Consider the following 15,208-nt stretch of genomic DNA (forward strand, 5'->3'; position numbering starts at 1 on the left):
ACACACACACACAACCTCCCATACGCCTCCTTTCCTGTCAAAGAGGGCTTTGAAAAGCAAAAGCAAAAAAGGATAGATGCATGAAACTGTCCATCAAATTTTACGTTTTCTCCAGTAAAGCAAAAACCCTCCTTTCCTTCTTTTCTTCATTTATTCCTCCTTTCCTCGTTAACTTAACTCCGATTTAAAAAAGCAAGAGGATGTTCAAGCAAGTTCTAATGAGAAGCATATCGTTCTGTAAGTTTTACATAGTGAGATAATTTGGCATTGCGACAGACTGGTATGATTTAGCGGACTATATTTTTCTCTCAGCCACCTCTTTGCCACCTCATAAATCTGCTTCCAGTAACTCTGCAGCAGAGGTCCAGTTTCTTTAATATTCAGACTTCTCCACAGCTGGCTTCCTCTGACACCTGAGAGACAGGCGGGGAGAAACGATGGCCTGATGGGCCGAATGCATGAATTCAGATTAGGCTTGTGCTCTGATTGGCTTAAAAAGTCTCCCTCTGATACACAATTTGAAGTTTTCTTTCCTTAACTTTCATATATTTGCTCAAAAAGCCCCCCCCCAAAAACAAACTTTTAAGCAGAACAGGATTTTAAATAATGAAAATACGTCTGAAATCTCTCAATTACTGTCATCTTTTCTCTGTTTGCTCTCTTACAAATTCAGGAGGGAAGAAGGAACATTGGATTATTTCCCTCTTTGTATTTTGATACAGAAAGAAGTAGAATCAGACAAAGAGTGTGAGTGTGTGGGAAATAAATTAAAAGTCTACTCGATTCAGCCATCCAATATCGCTGGGCTACCTGGGCAAAGATTTATGTTTCCTACTTTGACTGCTGAAAAATCTTGGCACATGGAGATATCAATTTATATTTTAATGATAGATACATGATTGTAAATACGCTACACCTTACAAAAGGACAAAAGCCTCTCTCTATACATCAACCCTCCTCTACTGTCATTATCTTGATATGGCTCTAAATCATCAGTGAAGTGTTTCGTAGTTATCCTGCTGTTAAGTCTTTTATGAACCATTCACCACAAATCCGCCCCCTCCCTGCAGCGTTCAAAACAAAAGGGGCCACGCATGACCACAAAAGAGAAAGTCATTTGTGAAATGTCCTGATTATGTGGGTTGTGCAACGTAAAACAATTTGCCTGATTACTTCCAATTGATTCGGCCTTACAGTTAAAGCCTCAGTGTGCAGCCCCGCTGAACTGCACGGTGTCGTGCCGCTGGGCGGACGGAGGAGTAATTTCTCCGATGTGCAGCTGAGCCAGCTTACAGCCAAAGCTAAAGCCTCCTGGATGCGGCTAAACCTTACGGAGGCTAAACACTAGGCTAGCTACCAGCTAACTCTGTCTGCTAAAGCCCTGGAGGATTTGTCTGTGGCACAAAGTGAATTAAAGGTGACCTTCTGGAGGGGATGGAGAGAGAAAAGAGAAGGGCAATGGGGATGCTGGACATGTCAACATTTGCCTTGGGGTTTGCATGTGAGCACAGCAGGAATTATAAAGCTCCTGCCACTTTCCACTCTTTCCCTCCCTAATTCCATCTATTACAAACACTGATATCTGCTCACCCACACTCACACACACCTCAACACACAAGGACGGCCACTAGACATCCTAGTGAAAATCTTTTAACGCATCCTATTCTTTGTTGAATTCACGCGATCAAACAAACACATTATAATTCTCTGGGTGGGTAAACTCAAACCATTTTTATTGTGTGATTGCAAAAAAAAAACCTGTGCCATGCATGACTGTGTGTAACTGCAAATGAAGTTGCACATGAATGAAGGTTAATATTCTTCCGCCACCTTAAAATCTTTTCTTGAGTCCGTCTCTCAAGTATCCTAATTTATGCAATTATAGACGTGGAGTCTAATAACGTAATTAGTTGTTGTTCCATAAGCCTCCGTTACACAATATTTTTTTCCCATTAAGAGTTTCTTTCATTGACCTTCTAGAAAAGCTGAAACATAATAATGGTGTTTTCTATAAATACACACTGTAAGTCAAAAACTCAAAAATTCTCACATAGTTCACAATCTGTATCAGACTGTACTTACTGCACTTACAAAACATCACACCAGCCGGTGTATTGTGAGTCATTTCATGTTGTATTCTGATTGGGTTGTTGTAGTGGCAGCAGCCAAATCGCTCGTCAGTGGACGTGTCTCACAGTGTGATTCAGGACCATCGTTTTGGATTAACGACCAAAGATTTTATCACTTTTCTCTCATGATTGTCAACTTTTTTTCCTCAGGTGGGCCGAGCTCGCGCAGTGTAAAGGGGTTTTTAGAGGGATGATTTAGTTTGAACTGCATGTGAAACACCCAGAAAGAGAGGGAAAAAATGTTGCTCACCTGACTGTTGATGTCTGCTTTGTGCTGCAGTAGTACAGACACCAGCTCCTTGTGTCCTCTGTCACAGGCCCAATGCAGGAGAGCCCGACCCTGCAAACACACAAGTACCAGATGATTATTAGAAACAGGCATAAATGGCATGTGCAGAAGGTTAAAAAGATAGTTTAAATTAACTCTTAGTCTGAGGCTGTCAGTTCAGACTGAAACACTGACATCCTTCTCCTCCTCCTCCTCCTCATCCTTCTTCTCCTACACTTCCTGTGCCTCAAAGTTAACTGGACTTCACTCAGTTTCTTTGCTTCCAGACAAAATAAATTATGCACAACCATTCAGAACTCAGAGAATTCCATAATGACCTGCGGACAGAGTGACAAGATACGTGGAAAGCTCTGTGTGTGTGTGCGTGTGTGTGCAAAGAAGAGCAATAGGTGGAGACCGAGGCCTCAAGGACAAATTGCAGAAACCTGCACAGTCCGTAAAGCTTGATTGATGGGAGGCTGTGCACAAGACAGGAGCCACCCCGATCAGCAGCCCCCTACCCTACATCACATAGACACACACACACATATACAGTACACACATACACACACCATCCTCTCCTAGGTCCAAGATCCTTGCTCTAATAAAACCACGCAAGCTCATTTTTCAGTGAGACCAATTAGGTAAAGCAAACTCTCCAAGTCCAATTCTGTTGCTTAAATCATATTGATCACCATGGCTGCATGTTAAAATTGATACTTATGAGCCAGACCAGAATACCAATAAGTTGGTCCCTCACTCTCCCAGTCCCTCTCGCTTCCCTGCTCTCTTCCAGGTGTGCTGCTGCTGACTGCTGGCTGCATTTTCACTGAAAACCAGAGTTTGCCGGTTCCAACAGAGTATTAAGTGAGCTCTGGGGGAGCTGCAGGGATTCATAATAGACTGAATAACTGGAGTATTCGAAGTTGAGAACACATCATGTTAATAAAAATGTAGAGTTTGGGCCACGCTTGACATTAGTACACTAATAAAGACCTCTTCTGATCAGGGCTGATATAGCCTTTTATCTATGAAGGTTAAACCCCAACACTCTCTGCTCAAGTAGACAGAAAAGTAGTTTTTTTGAGGAGTTGGGAAAACTCCTGGTCACCCTGGAAGACAAAGGCACATTTTGTAAGAGTATATATACACACACACCCTGGTCAGCTTATTTATGCAAAATGTATGTGCAGTCTCTCCATATCTCCATAGCCTTGTAGTTTTGCATGTTTGAGTTCATTTGCAACGGTAAGTATACAGTGTGGGCAAAGTATGCTAGCATATCCCACATCTGAAAAACGTCAACATACTAGAATACAATAACACATTTCACTGGTATAGTACGTTTCTTGCATGAGATGCAGTTTATAGTAATTAGATTATTGAAGAATACTGAAAAATGAGAACAGATTACTGAAAGGCAAGATTAAAAAGGATGATTCCTAAAATATTGGATATAAATTGAGATACTCTTCAACACTTTTGGTCAATAAAAAGAGAAGGTTGCCTCTCCAGACTTCTTTGTTTGCTTTGATTCCTGGAACACTTAACAAACACTTGATGTGCACTTCTCCACATGCTGCTTCAGAAGTGGTTTTCAAAGCATATCTAAGTGTGTCCATAATTCAGCATCTTCAGTAACAGTTCATTTGGCGGTAATGCACCTATGAGTTGGTTTTATCATCTGTAATAAGAAAATATGACATTGAAAGTGGGCGGATGCCTGGAAGCTCACCTACGAGCCCACCAAGTGTAAGGCAATGAGTCTAGAGAGAGGAATCCATCTCATCCTGATCTCATTAAAAATCAAGCTCAGCGAGCAGATGGAAGTTCAAGGACTATGCATTGACAGAAAAGTTCAGTGGACCCGCCATCTGTCTAACATCTGCAAACGTGCTGGACAACATCTCGGAGTATTGCGTAAGTTGACCAACAAGCATGATCCTAGAGGCAGAGCCAACGTCTACAAAACCCAGATCAGGAGCATCATGGAGTACTCCCTGCCTTCCCTGGATGAACACAAACCACTCTTAGGCAGCTAGATATCATCCAGAAAAAGGCACTAAAGATCATTGGTGTGGATAAGGACTATGCCCTAAAGGACTGTGCCATCACCAAGCTGAGCCACTGCAGAACAGTTGCTGCAACAACTGTTCTTTTCAAGATGCACACTCCGAACAGTCCAGCAGACCTGAAAGCACTGCTCAGCTCATGTCTCAGGTTGAACCACATGGAGGTTTCCACCAACTCATGCCTTGTCACTTTCAGGGCTAACACCAACTGCTTTGACAGGAGCTTTCTCCACTCTGCTGTAACAGCATGGAACAGCCTTCCCCCCCTGCTGTCGTCGGAGACATCACATCAAGTAGTGTTCGTGCCTTCAAGAAGAGACTGAACAAACACCTCCTCAGCACAAGACTGCGAGCTTAAAGCTCAAGGACTTTCAAGTATATACAAATCAGCCTAATATATATTCCTGAGTAGCTGCAGATCAGTGGTGAGTTCTCTGAATGGTATTCATGAAGCTTGTATCTGTAAAAGCATAAAAAAAGTTATCAAATTCATGAAATGCTGGATTCTAGCAACTGGGCTTTTTGTAAAGCCATTCTTCTTTAATCAGTTGATTTCACAGTTAAACACGTTTTCTACTTTACATAAATAATAAAATGTACAATAATAATAAGATTGTCAGGGCTATGAAATGAAAAATGAGAGAGCAACAATGATTAAAGTAATCAAACACAACATAGTGATGACAAATAAGGTAAATATATAAAATAGCTAGCATTTCCCAAACTAAAGGAATGCAGTAGAGAGCAATAAATGGTGATCATATTTCCTTAGAGCTGTTAAGGTTTCATTTGGGGTTTGTGTCACCTGTGATTTGTTTTAGAAAGAAAATGAAGAAAGAAAGAAGAAAAAGAAAGAAATAATTTAACATCTATTTTACTCATGAACAATGCAAATGCACATTGTTGGCGTGTCCAGTTAGGTTATAACTGGTAATTCTCAGAAAATCACCTTTTTTAAAAAAAAAAAAGGCATTAATGAGCAATTTCCATGAATGACAGGATGAATTCATTAACCAAGCATGCTCTACTATGTTTCTGAAAAAACTTCCATACAATTTCAGTCCATACAGGTGGATGTTTGGCTCAGTCAGATCCAAAGTGTGGGTTTGGATCTGACTGAGTCTTTCACTCTCTGCCTCTGTCTGTCTGAGCTGTAGAAGCAGACCAAGTTTCTGGCTGATGTGATGAAACTTCACCACTGCCCTCTGCTGTTGAACAGGCTCCACTGCAGGTGAGCAGACAACAATGACAGCGGACAGACAAAGCTTTCTCTGCAGAGGGCCCTAAACCATCTGGCCTTCGAGTGGGGAACTCACCAGCCAACTGCCTGCTTATCTGAAGAATGGCTGTGATGAAAGAGCGGCAGGGAGCGGGCCATTTGGCCCGGCCGATAATGAATCAAGGACAGAAGAATGGATTTCGAGGTCAATCCGGAAAACACCTCACGATGGTAATAGCTGTTCACGCAAATTACGCATCTCAGCCTGAGGAGAGGTTCCCGTGTGTTTGTGGCTTCAGATAAAAAGCATTATGTAACGATTGCAAAAAGAGCTGCATGAACCATACTCCAGTAACTGGTATTTTTCATGATACTCCACAGATCACTTTTAGATTTTCTTTTCACGAGGGGTCAGCACACAGATCACTTGAGCAGGGCGACTTCCTCCTAAAATGAGGGTTGATCATACATCCTCTGGTGAAAGGTTGATTTACCCCCTGCTGTCTAACACCCACATTATGTATAGACATTACAGTGTTTCATGGTAATACTCTATTCATTTACAGTAACACTATTTATAGCATCTTTCCTATATCATCTATACATATTTCTTGGTGCTGTTTTTTTTGTAGTTACCTCTTCATCTTTAGTATTGACATCCACTTTCTGGGAGCTGATGGCCTTGCTGATGTGGTCGATGTTATTTTCTCTGCAGTAATCAAAGATGTTCTTATCCTCTTCCCTGAGAGTGATACAGAAATAGAAAACAGAAAGAGAGACGGAGAGAGAGAAAGAGAGAAAGGTCCAGTTTAGATTCTTGTCTATGATTTCACAGGAATTTCTTTTGAGTTGCTGATCGCTTGAAAAAATATATAATTGAGAAAACCAAAAGTAACATCCCTACATTTACTGTGCTGGTTATGCTGAATAAACCACAGGTTTCATTGGAACTACTTTCTATTGAAGAAAGTGTGCCAATGAAAACTGTCAATAACACTGATGTTGCTGTTGATTTTTATCGCTGTTGATTTTTATTGAATCTTTCAAGGCTGTGAGCATCAGAAACTAAATAAAATCAATTCCTTTTGTACTGGCAGAAATCTCAGAGATGGATTTCTCAAAAAAAATAAAACTACTATCTGAATAGCTAGAAAGTGAGTTAAGTGGGAAAATATGTTCTTGTGTAATTTGGGTGAACCGACCCTTTAACCCACCAGCGTGTCCATTCCAGTGCTTCATGTGAAAATTGTGTGCACACACAGGAAAGCAAATAGCATGTTCCAACAGTATTTAGTCATCAAACACACAGACAGATAATATAAAGTAGTCTCTCTGTCTCATACACAAGCAGCAGCCGCACGTGCCATATCCCTTGGGAACACTGGCACACACACACACACGCCGGCACCATCCCACCTCTGATTATATCTCTCTAATCACCTCCTGGCATTGGGGACAGGAGTGAGTGCTGGGGGGAGGCAGGGTGCAGTCGTGGTGGAGGTGGTGGTGGTGGTGGTGGGGCTGTTGGGTGAGTGGGAGAGAAGGGGCGAAATCTCATTTAGAGCTTTACGCCTTCCCCTCCCTCCTACCCATGCCGGCCATTCAGATTAATTGAATTTAGTGCTCTATTGTCTGACAGAAACCCCACATACCCGCCGCTGTACCACTCCCACGCAGTAAGTCAGTCATCCCCCAAGGCCAAATACCCCAGTTCCCGTCTCTGACGCCTGCTCTGTTGCTTACGTGTCCCACAGCACCCACCTGGCTCCAGCCGCACAGGAGCCAATGTGGGGCTCCTGTGCCACCACAAACATAGAGGGTGTTGTTTAGCTTGGTGGGGAGAGAGTGGCCTTAACACTGTCAGGGTTTAGAGGTACAATTATCTTACACTGCCAGTCCTCTGTTAGCCTGGTGAAACAGAGGTGGCTATGTAAATTCATGCATAAATGTCAGATTGAAGAGTGAGGAAACAGCAGGCTGAGATCTTCAGGGTTCATTAAATATCTTAGAAATAAAACGATCTTCAGGGAAAAAGAGCTTAAAGTACTATTTTAGTAAATGGTATATATTCAATGAGTGTAGCTAATGTTTAGGCCGTCACCACCTAACTAAATTTATCACAAGTAGGGATGTGTCAGCATCTGGGTGGCTTACCACCTCTGCTACATGATTTCCTGAGGGAAACCCTGAACTTGTTTGTACCCACCAAAAAACAAATTAGAGGTACTTTTAGACAGTGGTTGTTTTTAAACTTGTGACCAATCAAATGTCTCTCTCAGGATTTCTAAAAATCTCTTTATCTCATGACCGGATTTTCATAACTCTTCTGTGAGCTTAAAGAGAAGGGGGGCGGGGCACATAATACTTTGGTTATTTATCAAGTCTGTGACGGTTCTCCGTCACCCAGGTAGAGTAAATATATCCAAAAGTGTGAGCAACTAGACTTGTAGTAGATTCTTGAAGACGTCCCACTTCTCACCCAAAAGGTTTCTTCAGTTCTGACTGACTGGTGGGGAGTCTCAGTTATTTAATCTCTGTAGGGTTGTTGAAGTCACGTGTGGTTTTGTTAGTCCTCTTGTCTGTTATGTGACAGTCGTTAGAGACTGTTTTGGATGAGAGGCGAAACATGTTCAAGAATGTACAAGTCCAAATGCTCTTGACTCAACAGAGAGAGAGAGAGAGAGAGAGAAAGAAAGGGGTATGACATGCAACAAAGGTCCCAAGCTAGAGTCGAACCAGCGGTTATGTGGCATACACTGTAACCATTCGGCTACCAGGGCGCTCCGACTCAACACTTTTTGACGTTATCTATCACACTTGGAGAAGTTAAAATAGCAATACTAACAGGAATCAAGAGTGGTTTCCAGCATCACTGACAAGCTTTCTGTAAAGGCTGTTTGTTTCTGTTCAGACAATGAAATGTCAAGTTTGATACCAAGAACAAGAGTTTGATCAGAAAATCAAAGCACAGTTCTTCAGTCACAGAGAGATCCACTGCCCACTCCTCCACTCACAACTACAACTTCAAAACTATGCGCTACTCACAGGCAACACATTTTACTGTTTAAAGAGACAATACAGTTCCAAAACTGACACCAATAGCAGACACAAACAAAGTTTTGTCTGCTGTTCTCTTTAATGAACCTCTGTACTTCTCTTTCTTCAGCTTTCCATCGACATGCTCTCTCTCTCTCTCTCGTTCCTGCCCTCCCTCTCCCCGACGTCTCCTCATCAGTCCGTGATGAATTATGAATAACTCATTACACTTTTATCACTGCTAGGTTATGTATGAGCACATTAATTTACATACTCCTGATTACCGCCGCTATGTTTATTCATGAGTCTCCACGCTACGGGCCACGCCCACTTCCTTGTCTGATGGCCATGGTGACCCCGAGCGTCCCTGATGTGTGGCCGCCATCCGTCTCCCCTGGCAACTAATCAATAGGCCAGCTCATCAGTCTTTCGTCGATGGTCGGACAGGGCTGGCCTGACGGGCGCATGACACATGCTCACGTATATAAAAGCACAAGCACACGCACACACACCAATAAGTATGTAGTGTACAGTTATATAATATAAACAACTGCTAAAATAAAGCTTACATATGAGTACAACTATACAACCAACACCTGCATATAGTCTATACCACAGTGAGAAACATGAATCCACACAAACGTGCATGCACGCAAACACACAGAGGCCATAAACAAACAAATGATTAATGTGTCTCCTATAAATGACGTGACATCAACAGTGCCGCAGTGCATGCTGGGAAGGTCACAGGCTACTCTGTCATCACAACAGCTGGGGTACCGAGGGTTTTGTGTGTGTGTATGTGCGAGTGTTATGTGCCCACATGTGTGTGTCCAGTCTGGTGTACTGGCAGATATGTCCTTCATCCATCAGGCTAAACTGGCCACAGCGGTAGAGAACACTCATCTACCTGGCCTGAGCTTCACTCATCAACACCGCAGCCACATTATCCATCACACACACACACACACTCACACACACACACACACACACATACACAGATACATGGGCCTATACAATCTGTCATCACATCCCCTATAGGACTCTGGTCTACACTCTCAACATGGCTGAGCTCCATAGAAGTACGAGAACCAATGAGAACTTGACTAACTCAGCGCCGGCTTCCAGCAAAGTGTCCAGACAACAAAGCCTCCAGTGTTTATCAGAATCCCTTTTCAAGGTGGGTGAGAGAATTACAAATGTAGCATTCAAAGCCTCCTCAATCACACACTGATCAGCTCAGTAATCCGGGGATATTGCTAATCAATCCTGCATTTATCAATACAGACACACACACACACACACACACACACACACACACTTTAAGAGCAAGATGAGCAGTGAGCAATGCAATTAACTCTCTGTCTGGTTATCAGGTGCTTAGCTGTTTAATATGGAGTGGGTCTGTGCGTGTGTTTGCGTGCAGGAAAGAGGAAATTGGAATGCAGCGGAGCAGTGAGTGTGACAGTTCCGGCAGGTTATGCATGGATTCGAATGCAATCGTGGCGACGTATAGCGGCAAGTGTATGTTTGTGCGCACACGCATCTGCATAGGTGTGTGTACGTGACATGTTAATGACTTCCTTCTCTCTGGTTTCCCTCGGGGCATCGTTGCTACCGGATATCACCGAGGGGAGCGTCGTTCTGGGAACCTGCTGTACCTGCTTCCCCCTGCTGTACCCGCCGTGTCTTCATCACCCTCCCCTCCGCCCCAACTACCCCCTCAATCGTAACGTAATTAAAAAAGGGAGACTCTGGCCGCCGCTTCCCAAGACCATGCATACTAATCACATACAGCCATTTAGGAGGAAAACCTGCAGGATTCACACGTCTCATTTTCATCTCCAAAAAGGCTCTTTTTTCATTGAAATGAAGATGAGGTTTTTAAGCTTGAGTAAGTCTGCCAGGCAAGAGTAAATGGAGAATATAATCCATTAACATAAATCAGAACTGTATGACGTCTCCGGGATCTAACTGCAGTTACGGTCTGTTGAATATAATCAAATACAGCATCAAGACTTCTGGTTAACAATGCCAGACTCAAACCGAGTTGACCTAAGCATTAAATAAGTGGTGATTCAAAACCGGAACAAAAAAGCTGAGTCTATTCCAGCACCATTGTGAACTGAGAAAGTGCTTTTAGATGCTTTGGCATCTGAAAACACAATCAAAGAACACAGAGTTGTGTGTGTGTGTGTGTGAGATGCATACAGAGTCAATAACATTGTGAAACTCATGTAAACAATACACTAAGAAAATTCTGATGTGTGGTTGTCTATGTTTGCATGTGCGCATGTTTGTTCCACTTCTGATGTAAATACCTGATCATCTCCTCTTGGTATAAAGAACTGACTGCTGCTCCTCCGAAACCTGTTCTCCTTTCTGCTCCTCGTCTTTCCTGTCAGATGAGAAGCAGTCACACGTTAAAGAACATCATCCACTTTGCACACAGTTAAAACTAAACATGTCACATTTACAGTACAGATGTTGGTGACTGTTATTGACAAATGTACGTCTTGTGCAAGGAAAGCTGGTTAAAGTGTACGACTTTACCATTGTTTAAACACGATCCTAGTCTATATTGGCTTAGTTCTGCAGTCTGAGTTGCTACCCAACATATGGACAGAGGCATTGACCTCACCGTGTTGTGTGTGCAACACAATACAAAAGGCCTGGATTCATCTATTCACTGTGAATGACTATAGTTTTTCACCTATAGCCTTTGTAAAGTTAATGCCAGAGATGAACTGAGAAATGTGAACATGTGAGACAAGCCTCTGCGGCTTAAGTCATGACCTCACTGGTAATAAATGACCAACAACATGCATGAGAACAATATAAAATATATAGTGCTTTAATTTGTGACTCTTGTAAATCTTTTTTTCATTCTTTTTTTCAAATTTCTTATTACATTCAGTTCAGCCAAGACTTTATTACCCAGCCTATTCTTTGCTGACCAACCTTGACTCACAAAAGAACCCACACAAATCTGATTTCAGAAAATGGGAAGAGTGGGGGAGAACATGACAAGCGAAGCAAAACAACTGTGCGTGCGCTTTTGGGACAACCTAATTCACTTCTGAAACTCAGAATATTCGCTGATGCACTGGCCCTGCTCCTCTGCAGAATAATGTAATATAAAGCCAATGTCTGCTCAACAATTGAGGCAGGAACAGAGGTCAAATTCTGGCTATTATTCTCTTCCTTGCTTCTCTGTCTATGCACTCCTACTTACACCATTTTAACTGTGCTTCCACAAGAATGGCCACTGCCACGCTATGATGCTTTGTTAACACTAATACAATCAGCTTCTTTTCAGGGGAGCATTTGTTCGTTTGCTGGCCTGTCTGCCGGACTCCCTCCTGGCATTGTGCAACTGTGGGGCAGAGTCAGCGAGTATGCCCCGGCAGCATGCCCGTAGAGAAAAGAATGTGTCAGGAATGGACACGTGGTTGACAGTGACGCTATTAAAGAGACATAATGAGGAAGGGGAGCAAAGAAATAGGAGGGATAGGGGTAATAAAAGAGCGGAGGGGTTAAAGAAGACAGTGGGGGCAGAAATAATAGAGGAATAGCAGGTAGCATAGAGGTGGAGAACAAAGAGGGAGGAAGATAAGGAACAGTAATGAGAAGGTGAAGGAAAACAGAGGGAAAGTAGACAATGGAAAGAAAAAGAGTGTGAGCAATGAGACACTACAGTAGGTCACCCAGGACATGTGACGGGCTTTTTAAGGAACACATGAATGTATTCTTTTGCCACTGAATTCCAGAAAAAAACAACCTTATACAATTTCTCTGGGGCTCTGCTTGTAGAGTGTTATGTGACTGTGAATCCAGCCCCCTGTTTAGAGAGTTTACTACACATCTAAAGGGAATCCAGTCAATCAGACGTCTGCCTCGTGTGGACATGGCAGGAATGTTCAAGATGTGAAGCTTCCCTGTTTTGCCCTTCTTCATTTTCACTTAATTACAAGCTATGGTAACCTGTAGCCCTGATACCAGGGGCCAGTTGTATCACGTTTTTCTCTAGTTACATTAGTTACTACTGTACATCCAGATGATCCTTTTCTCATTATCTTCTAATTAATTGTTAAATACTTTCAACAATAACAATTTTCAGTACCTTCTGGACAGCAACACGTTTTTGGTGGTTACTACCATTGCTAGTAGGTAGGTATACAAAAAAATCCAAACAATCACATCAGCACAGCCTTTTAAATCAAGCCCTCAACTTAAATGAAAGCGGCAGCCTCTCAACTGTGACGTAAGCAGCAACATGGTCTTTTGTCTTTAAAGTGATAATTTTGATCTAAATGTCAAACTTTATCTGGTTTTATTACTTAATAAAAATGCACCAAACTTAGCTAAAAGGTCCAGTTTTTTCTGAAACAAAGCAGACTAAAGTCTAGGAACTATTTCTATTTCCTTACTGATCGCACTACAACAGCCATGTTAATATTCAAACTTTCTTTATTTTCAAAATGAAAACCTAGTGTCTACTTGAATTGTATCAGACTCTTCTCTGACAATAATTCTGACGAAATACTAAAAGTAAACGTCACCTTTGTACCCGTAACATGATGAAATTGCAATGCTGGAGTCCAGTCATTGAATTGCTGCTTGCTGCTACTGTCTTCAGTGCTATTAGATTTAGATCATCCTTTGAAAATGTTGTCTTTAAAAACTTAAAGCAATATGAATACTATACGCCTTACATCCATGCAGAGCAAAACTATGTCAGTCTGCCTTATTAAATACCAGAAAAGTATACATTTTTAAACACATATTTTGATGTTAACATGACGAGTTTGTTCTTCAGTGTTCCAATAATGACGCCCTTCCAAACTTAGCAGACAGTACAGAGTTGTTGTTGTAACCGAATGCCCCAAATGACAGCCTGTCCATGGCAACCCAACTCTCCTGACACAGTCAAATGACATAACAGAGGAGTGTGTAGAGACATAAACAGTGTCACTTGTCACATCTCAGAAGCCATACTATGACAGTTTCTTGAATTATTCATTACTCAAAATATCAGCTATTGAGGGAGTTAACATAACCTTCTCATGTATCTTTCATGCTACGTGGGCAGAATAAAGAGCCACAGAAGGTCCTGGAACAAAATGACACAGTGACACTGACCTCTGCTGGACAATGTGCTGCACTGCATCCACACTGAATGTTTTCATATTTGTCATTCATTTTTTCTGACCATAAAACAGACATAAGTCAAATCACTGTGTTTATTTTTACTCTAAAGAGTTGTTTTAGTCAACCTGAGGTGCCAGGTGGGTGGGGTTAGACATTTAGTAACATGTTGTTGTTAAGTAGGGAAGTTGTTATTCACGTAACAGTATTTTGGGAGCTTCTAAACAATATTCTCTGATTGGATCAATTTGATCTGCTGCTCAGTATCAACGACATCACCCTTTAAACAAGAAATAACGAGCTGCAGCAAACAACACAAATATGTATTTGACAAAGTCTGCATTAAAGGCTGTGGTTTACCATTAGTGTTGTTTACATCATTCACTTAAGAGGGTTTTCTCTCTTTCTTTTATAATAGGCGTGTCCATAAATTTTTCCACTTTGCTTTGTTTTGGAATCCACTATATCAGAAGATTCAGAATATACAAAGTTGCACAGCGTAGTACACAGCAGTAAAAGTCTTATTACCCTCTGGCTGCCTTCAGGGTCTAACACATTGACACAGGAAATGTACTCCTGCATCGCCTGCTCCGCCTCCATGTCTCCAAGCTGCTTCCAGGCTTGCCTGTAACGATATTAAAATGTTCATCACCATCACCACCATCGACAGTTGTAAACAAAAGGTGTGTATCTTTATCTGTACCAGGTATTGTGACATTTTACAAAGTTTTTAAAGTGGAAAAAGCACCAAAATAACTGAATAAACTGAAAATAGAATTAAAGGGATCTGTTATTAATTATAGGTTGTTTTATACAGAATTTTGGGAATGGATTTTGTTTCAGATGTTTCAGGGGAAAAGTGGTCTGACAAGGACAAGTTTAGTTTTAAGTTGTAGAAATCAGTCCTCATTTTTTTAGCATGCAGGTGAATATGAACACGTATATGGTCATGCAAATGCTCTCTCTCTCTATCTCTCTCTCTCACAACCGCACACACACATTTACTCACTCATGCCACATAAGTTACAATCCTAGATCTCGTTCATATATATACATGTTTAACATTTTTAAAATAGAAGCAAATTATTTATTAACACTCGATCACCAAATTTTGTCTACATACCATTTTCTCTGTCCTTCAAAGTCGAAGAAGCCAGGCTTTGCTGTGTTGCACTTTCCCACCTTGACCTGCAAACACAACAACTGCAATTTATTATGTGTAGTAGTATTAATAAGTACTATTTTAACAGATGTATATCATCTCCCAGAGAGTCCAGCTTTGGAACAGTCCTCCAATTAGTATTCAGTCTGCTGACACTATTTCTGCTTTTAAATC

The 15,208-nt window shown here is 41.7% G+C and overlaps 1 protein-coding gene across 1 annotated transcript in view; it reads right to left on the bottom strand.

The window, feature by feature from the left end:
• The window catches only part of acbd6 (acyl-CoA binding domain containing 6), a 31,410-nt gene that overhangs the window by 15,320 nt on the left and 882 nt on the right, over nucleotides 1-15,208 (bottom strand). Inside the window, exons 2-6 of the mRNA XM_042417668.1 lie at nucleotides 14,996-15,060; nucleotides 14,401-14,497; nucleotides 11,046-11,122; nucleotides 6,325-6,430; nucleotides 2,380-2,469 (exon numbers count right to left, since the gene is read on the bottom strand). Coding sequence (XP_042273602.1) covers nucleotides 2,380-2,469; nucleotides 6,325-6,430; nucleotides 11,046-11,122; nucleotides 14,401-14,497; nucleotides 14,996-15,060 — 435 coding nt within the window. The remainder of the gene's footprint in view (nucleotides 1-2,379; nucleotides 2,470-6,324; nucleotides 6,431-11,045; nucleotides 11,123-14,400; nucleotides 14,498-14,995; nucleotides 15,061-15,208) is intronic.

Source organism: Thunnus maccoyii, chromosome 7, assembly GCF_910596095.1.
Source record: "Thunnus maccoyii chromosome 7, fThuMac1.1, whole genome shotgun sequence".
NCBI classification, from domain to species: Eukaryota; Metazoa; Chordata; class Actinopteri; order Scombriformes; family Scombridae; genus Thunnus; species Thunnus maccoyii.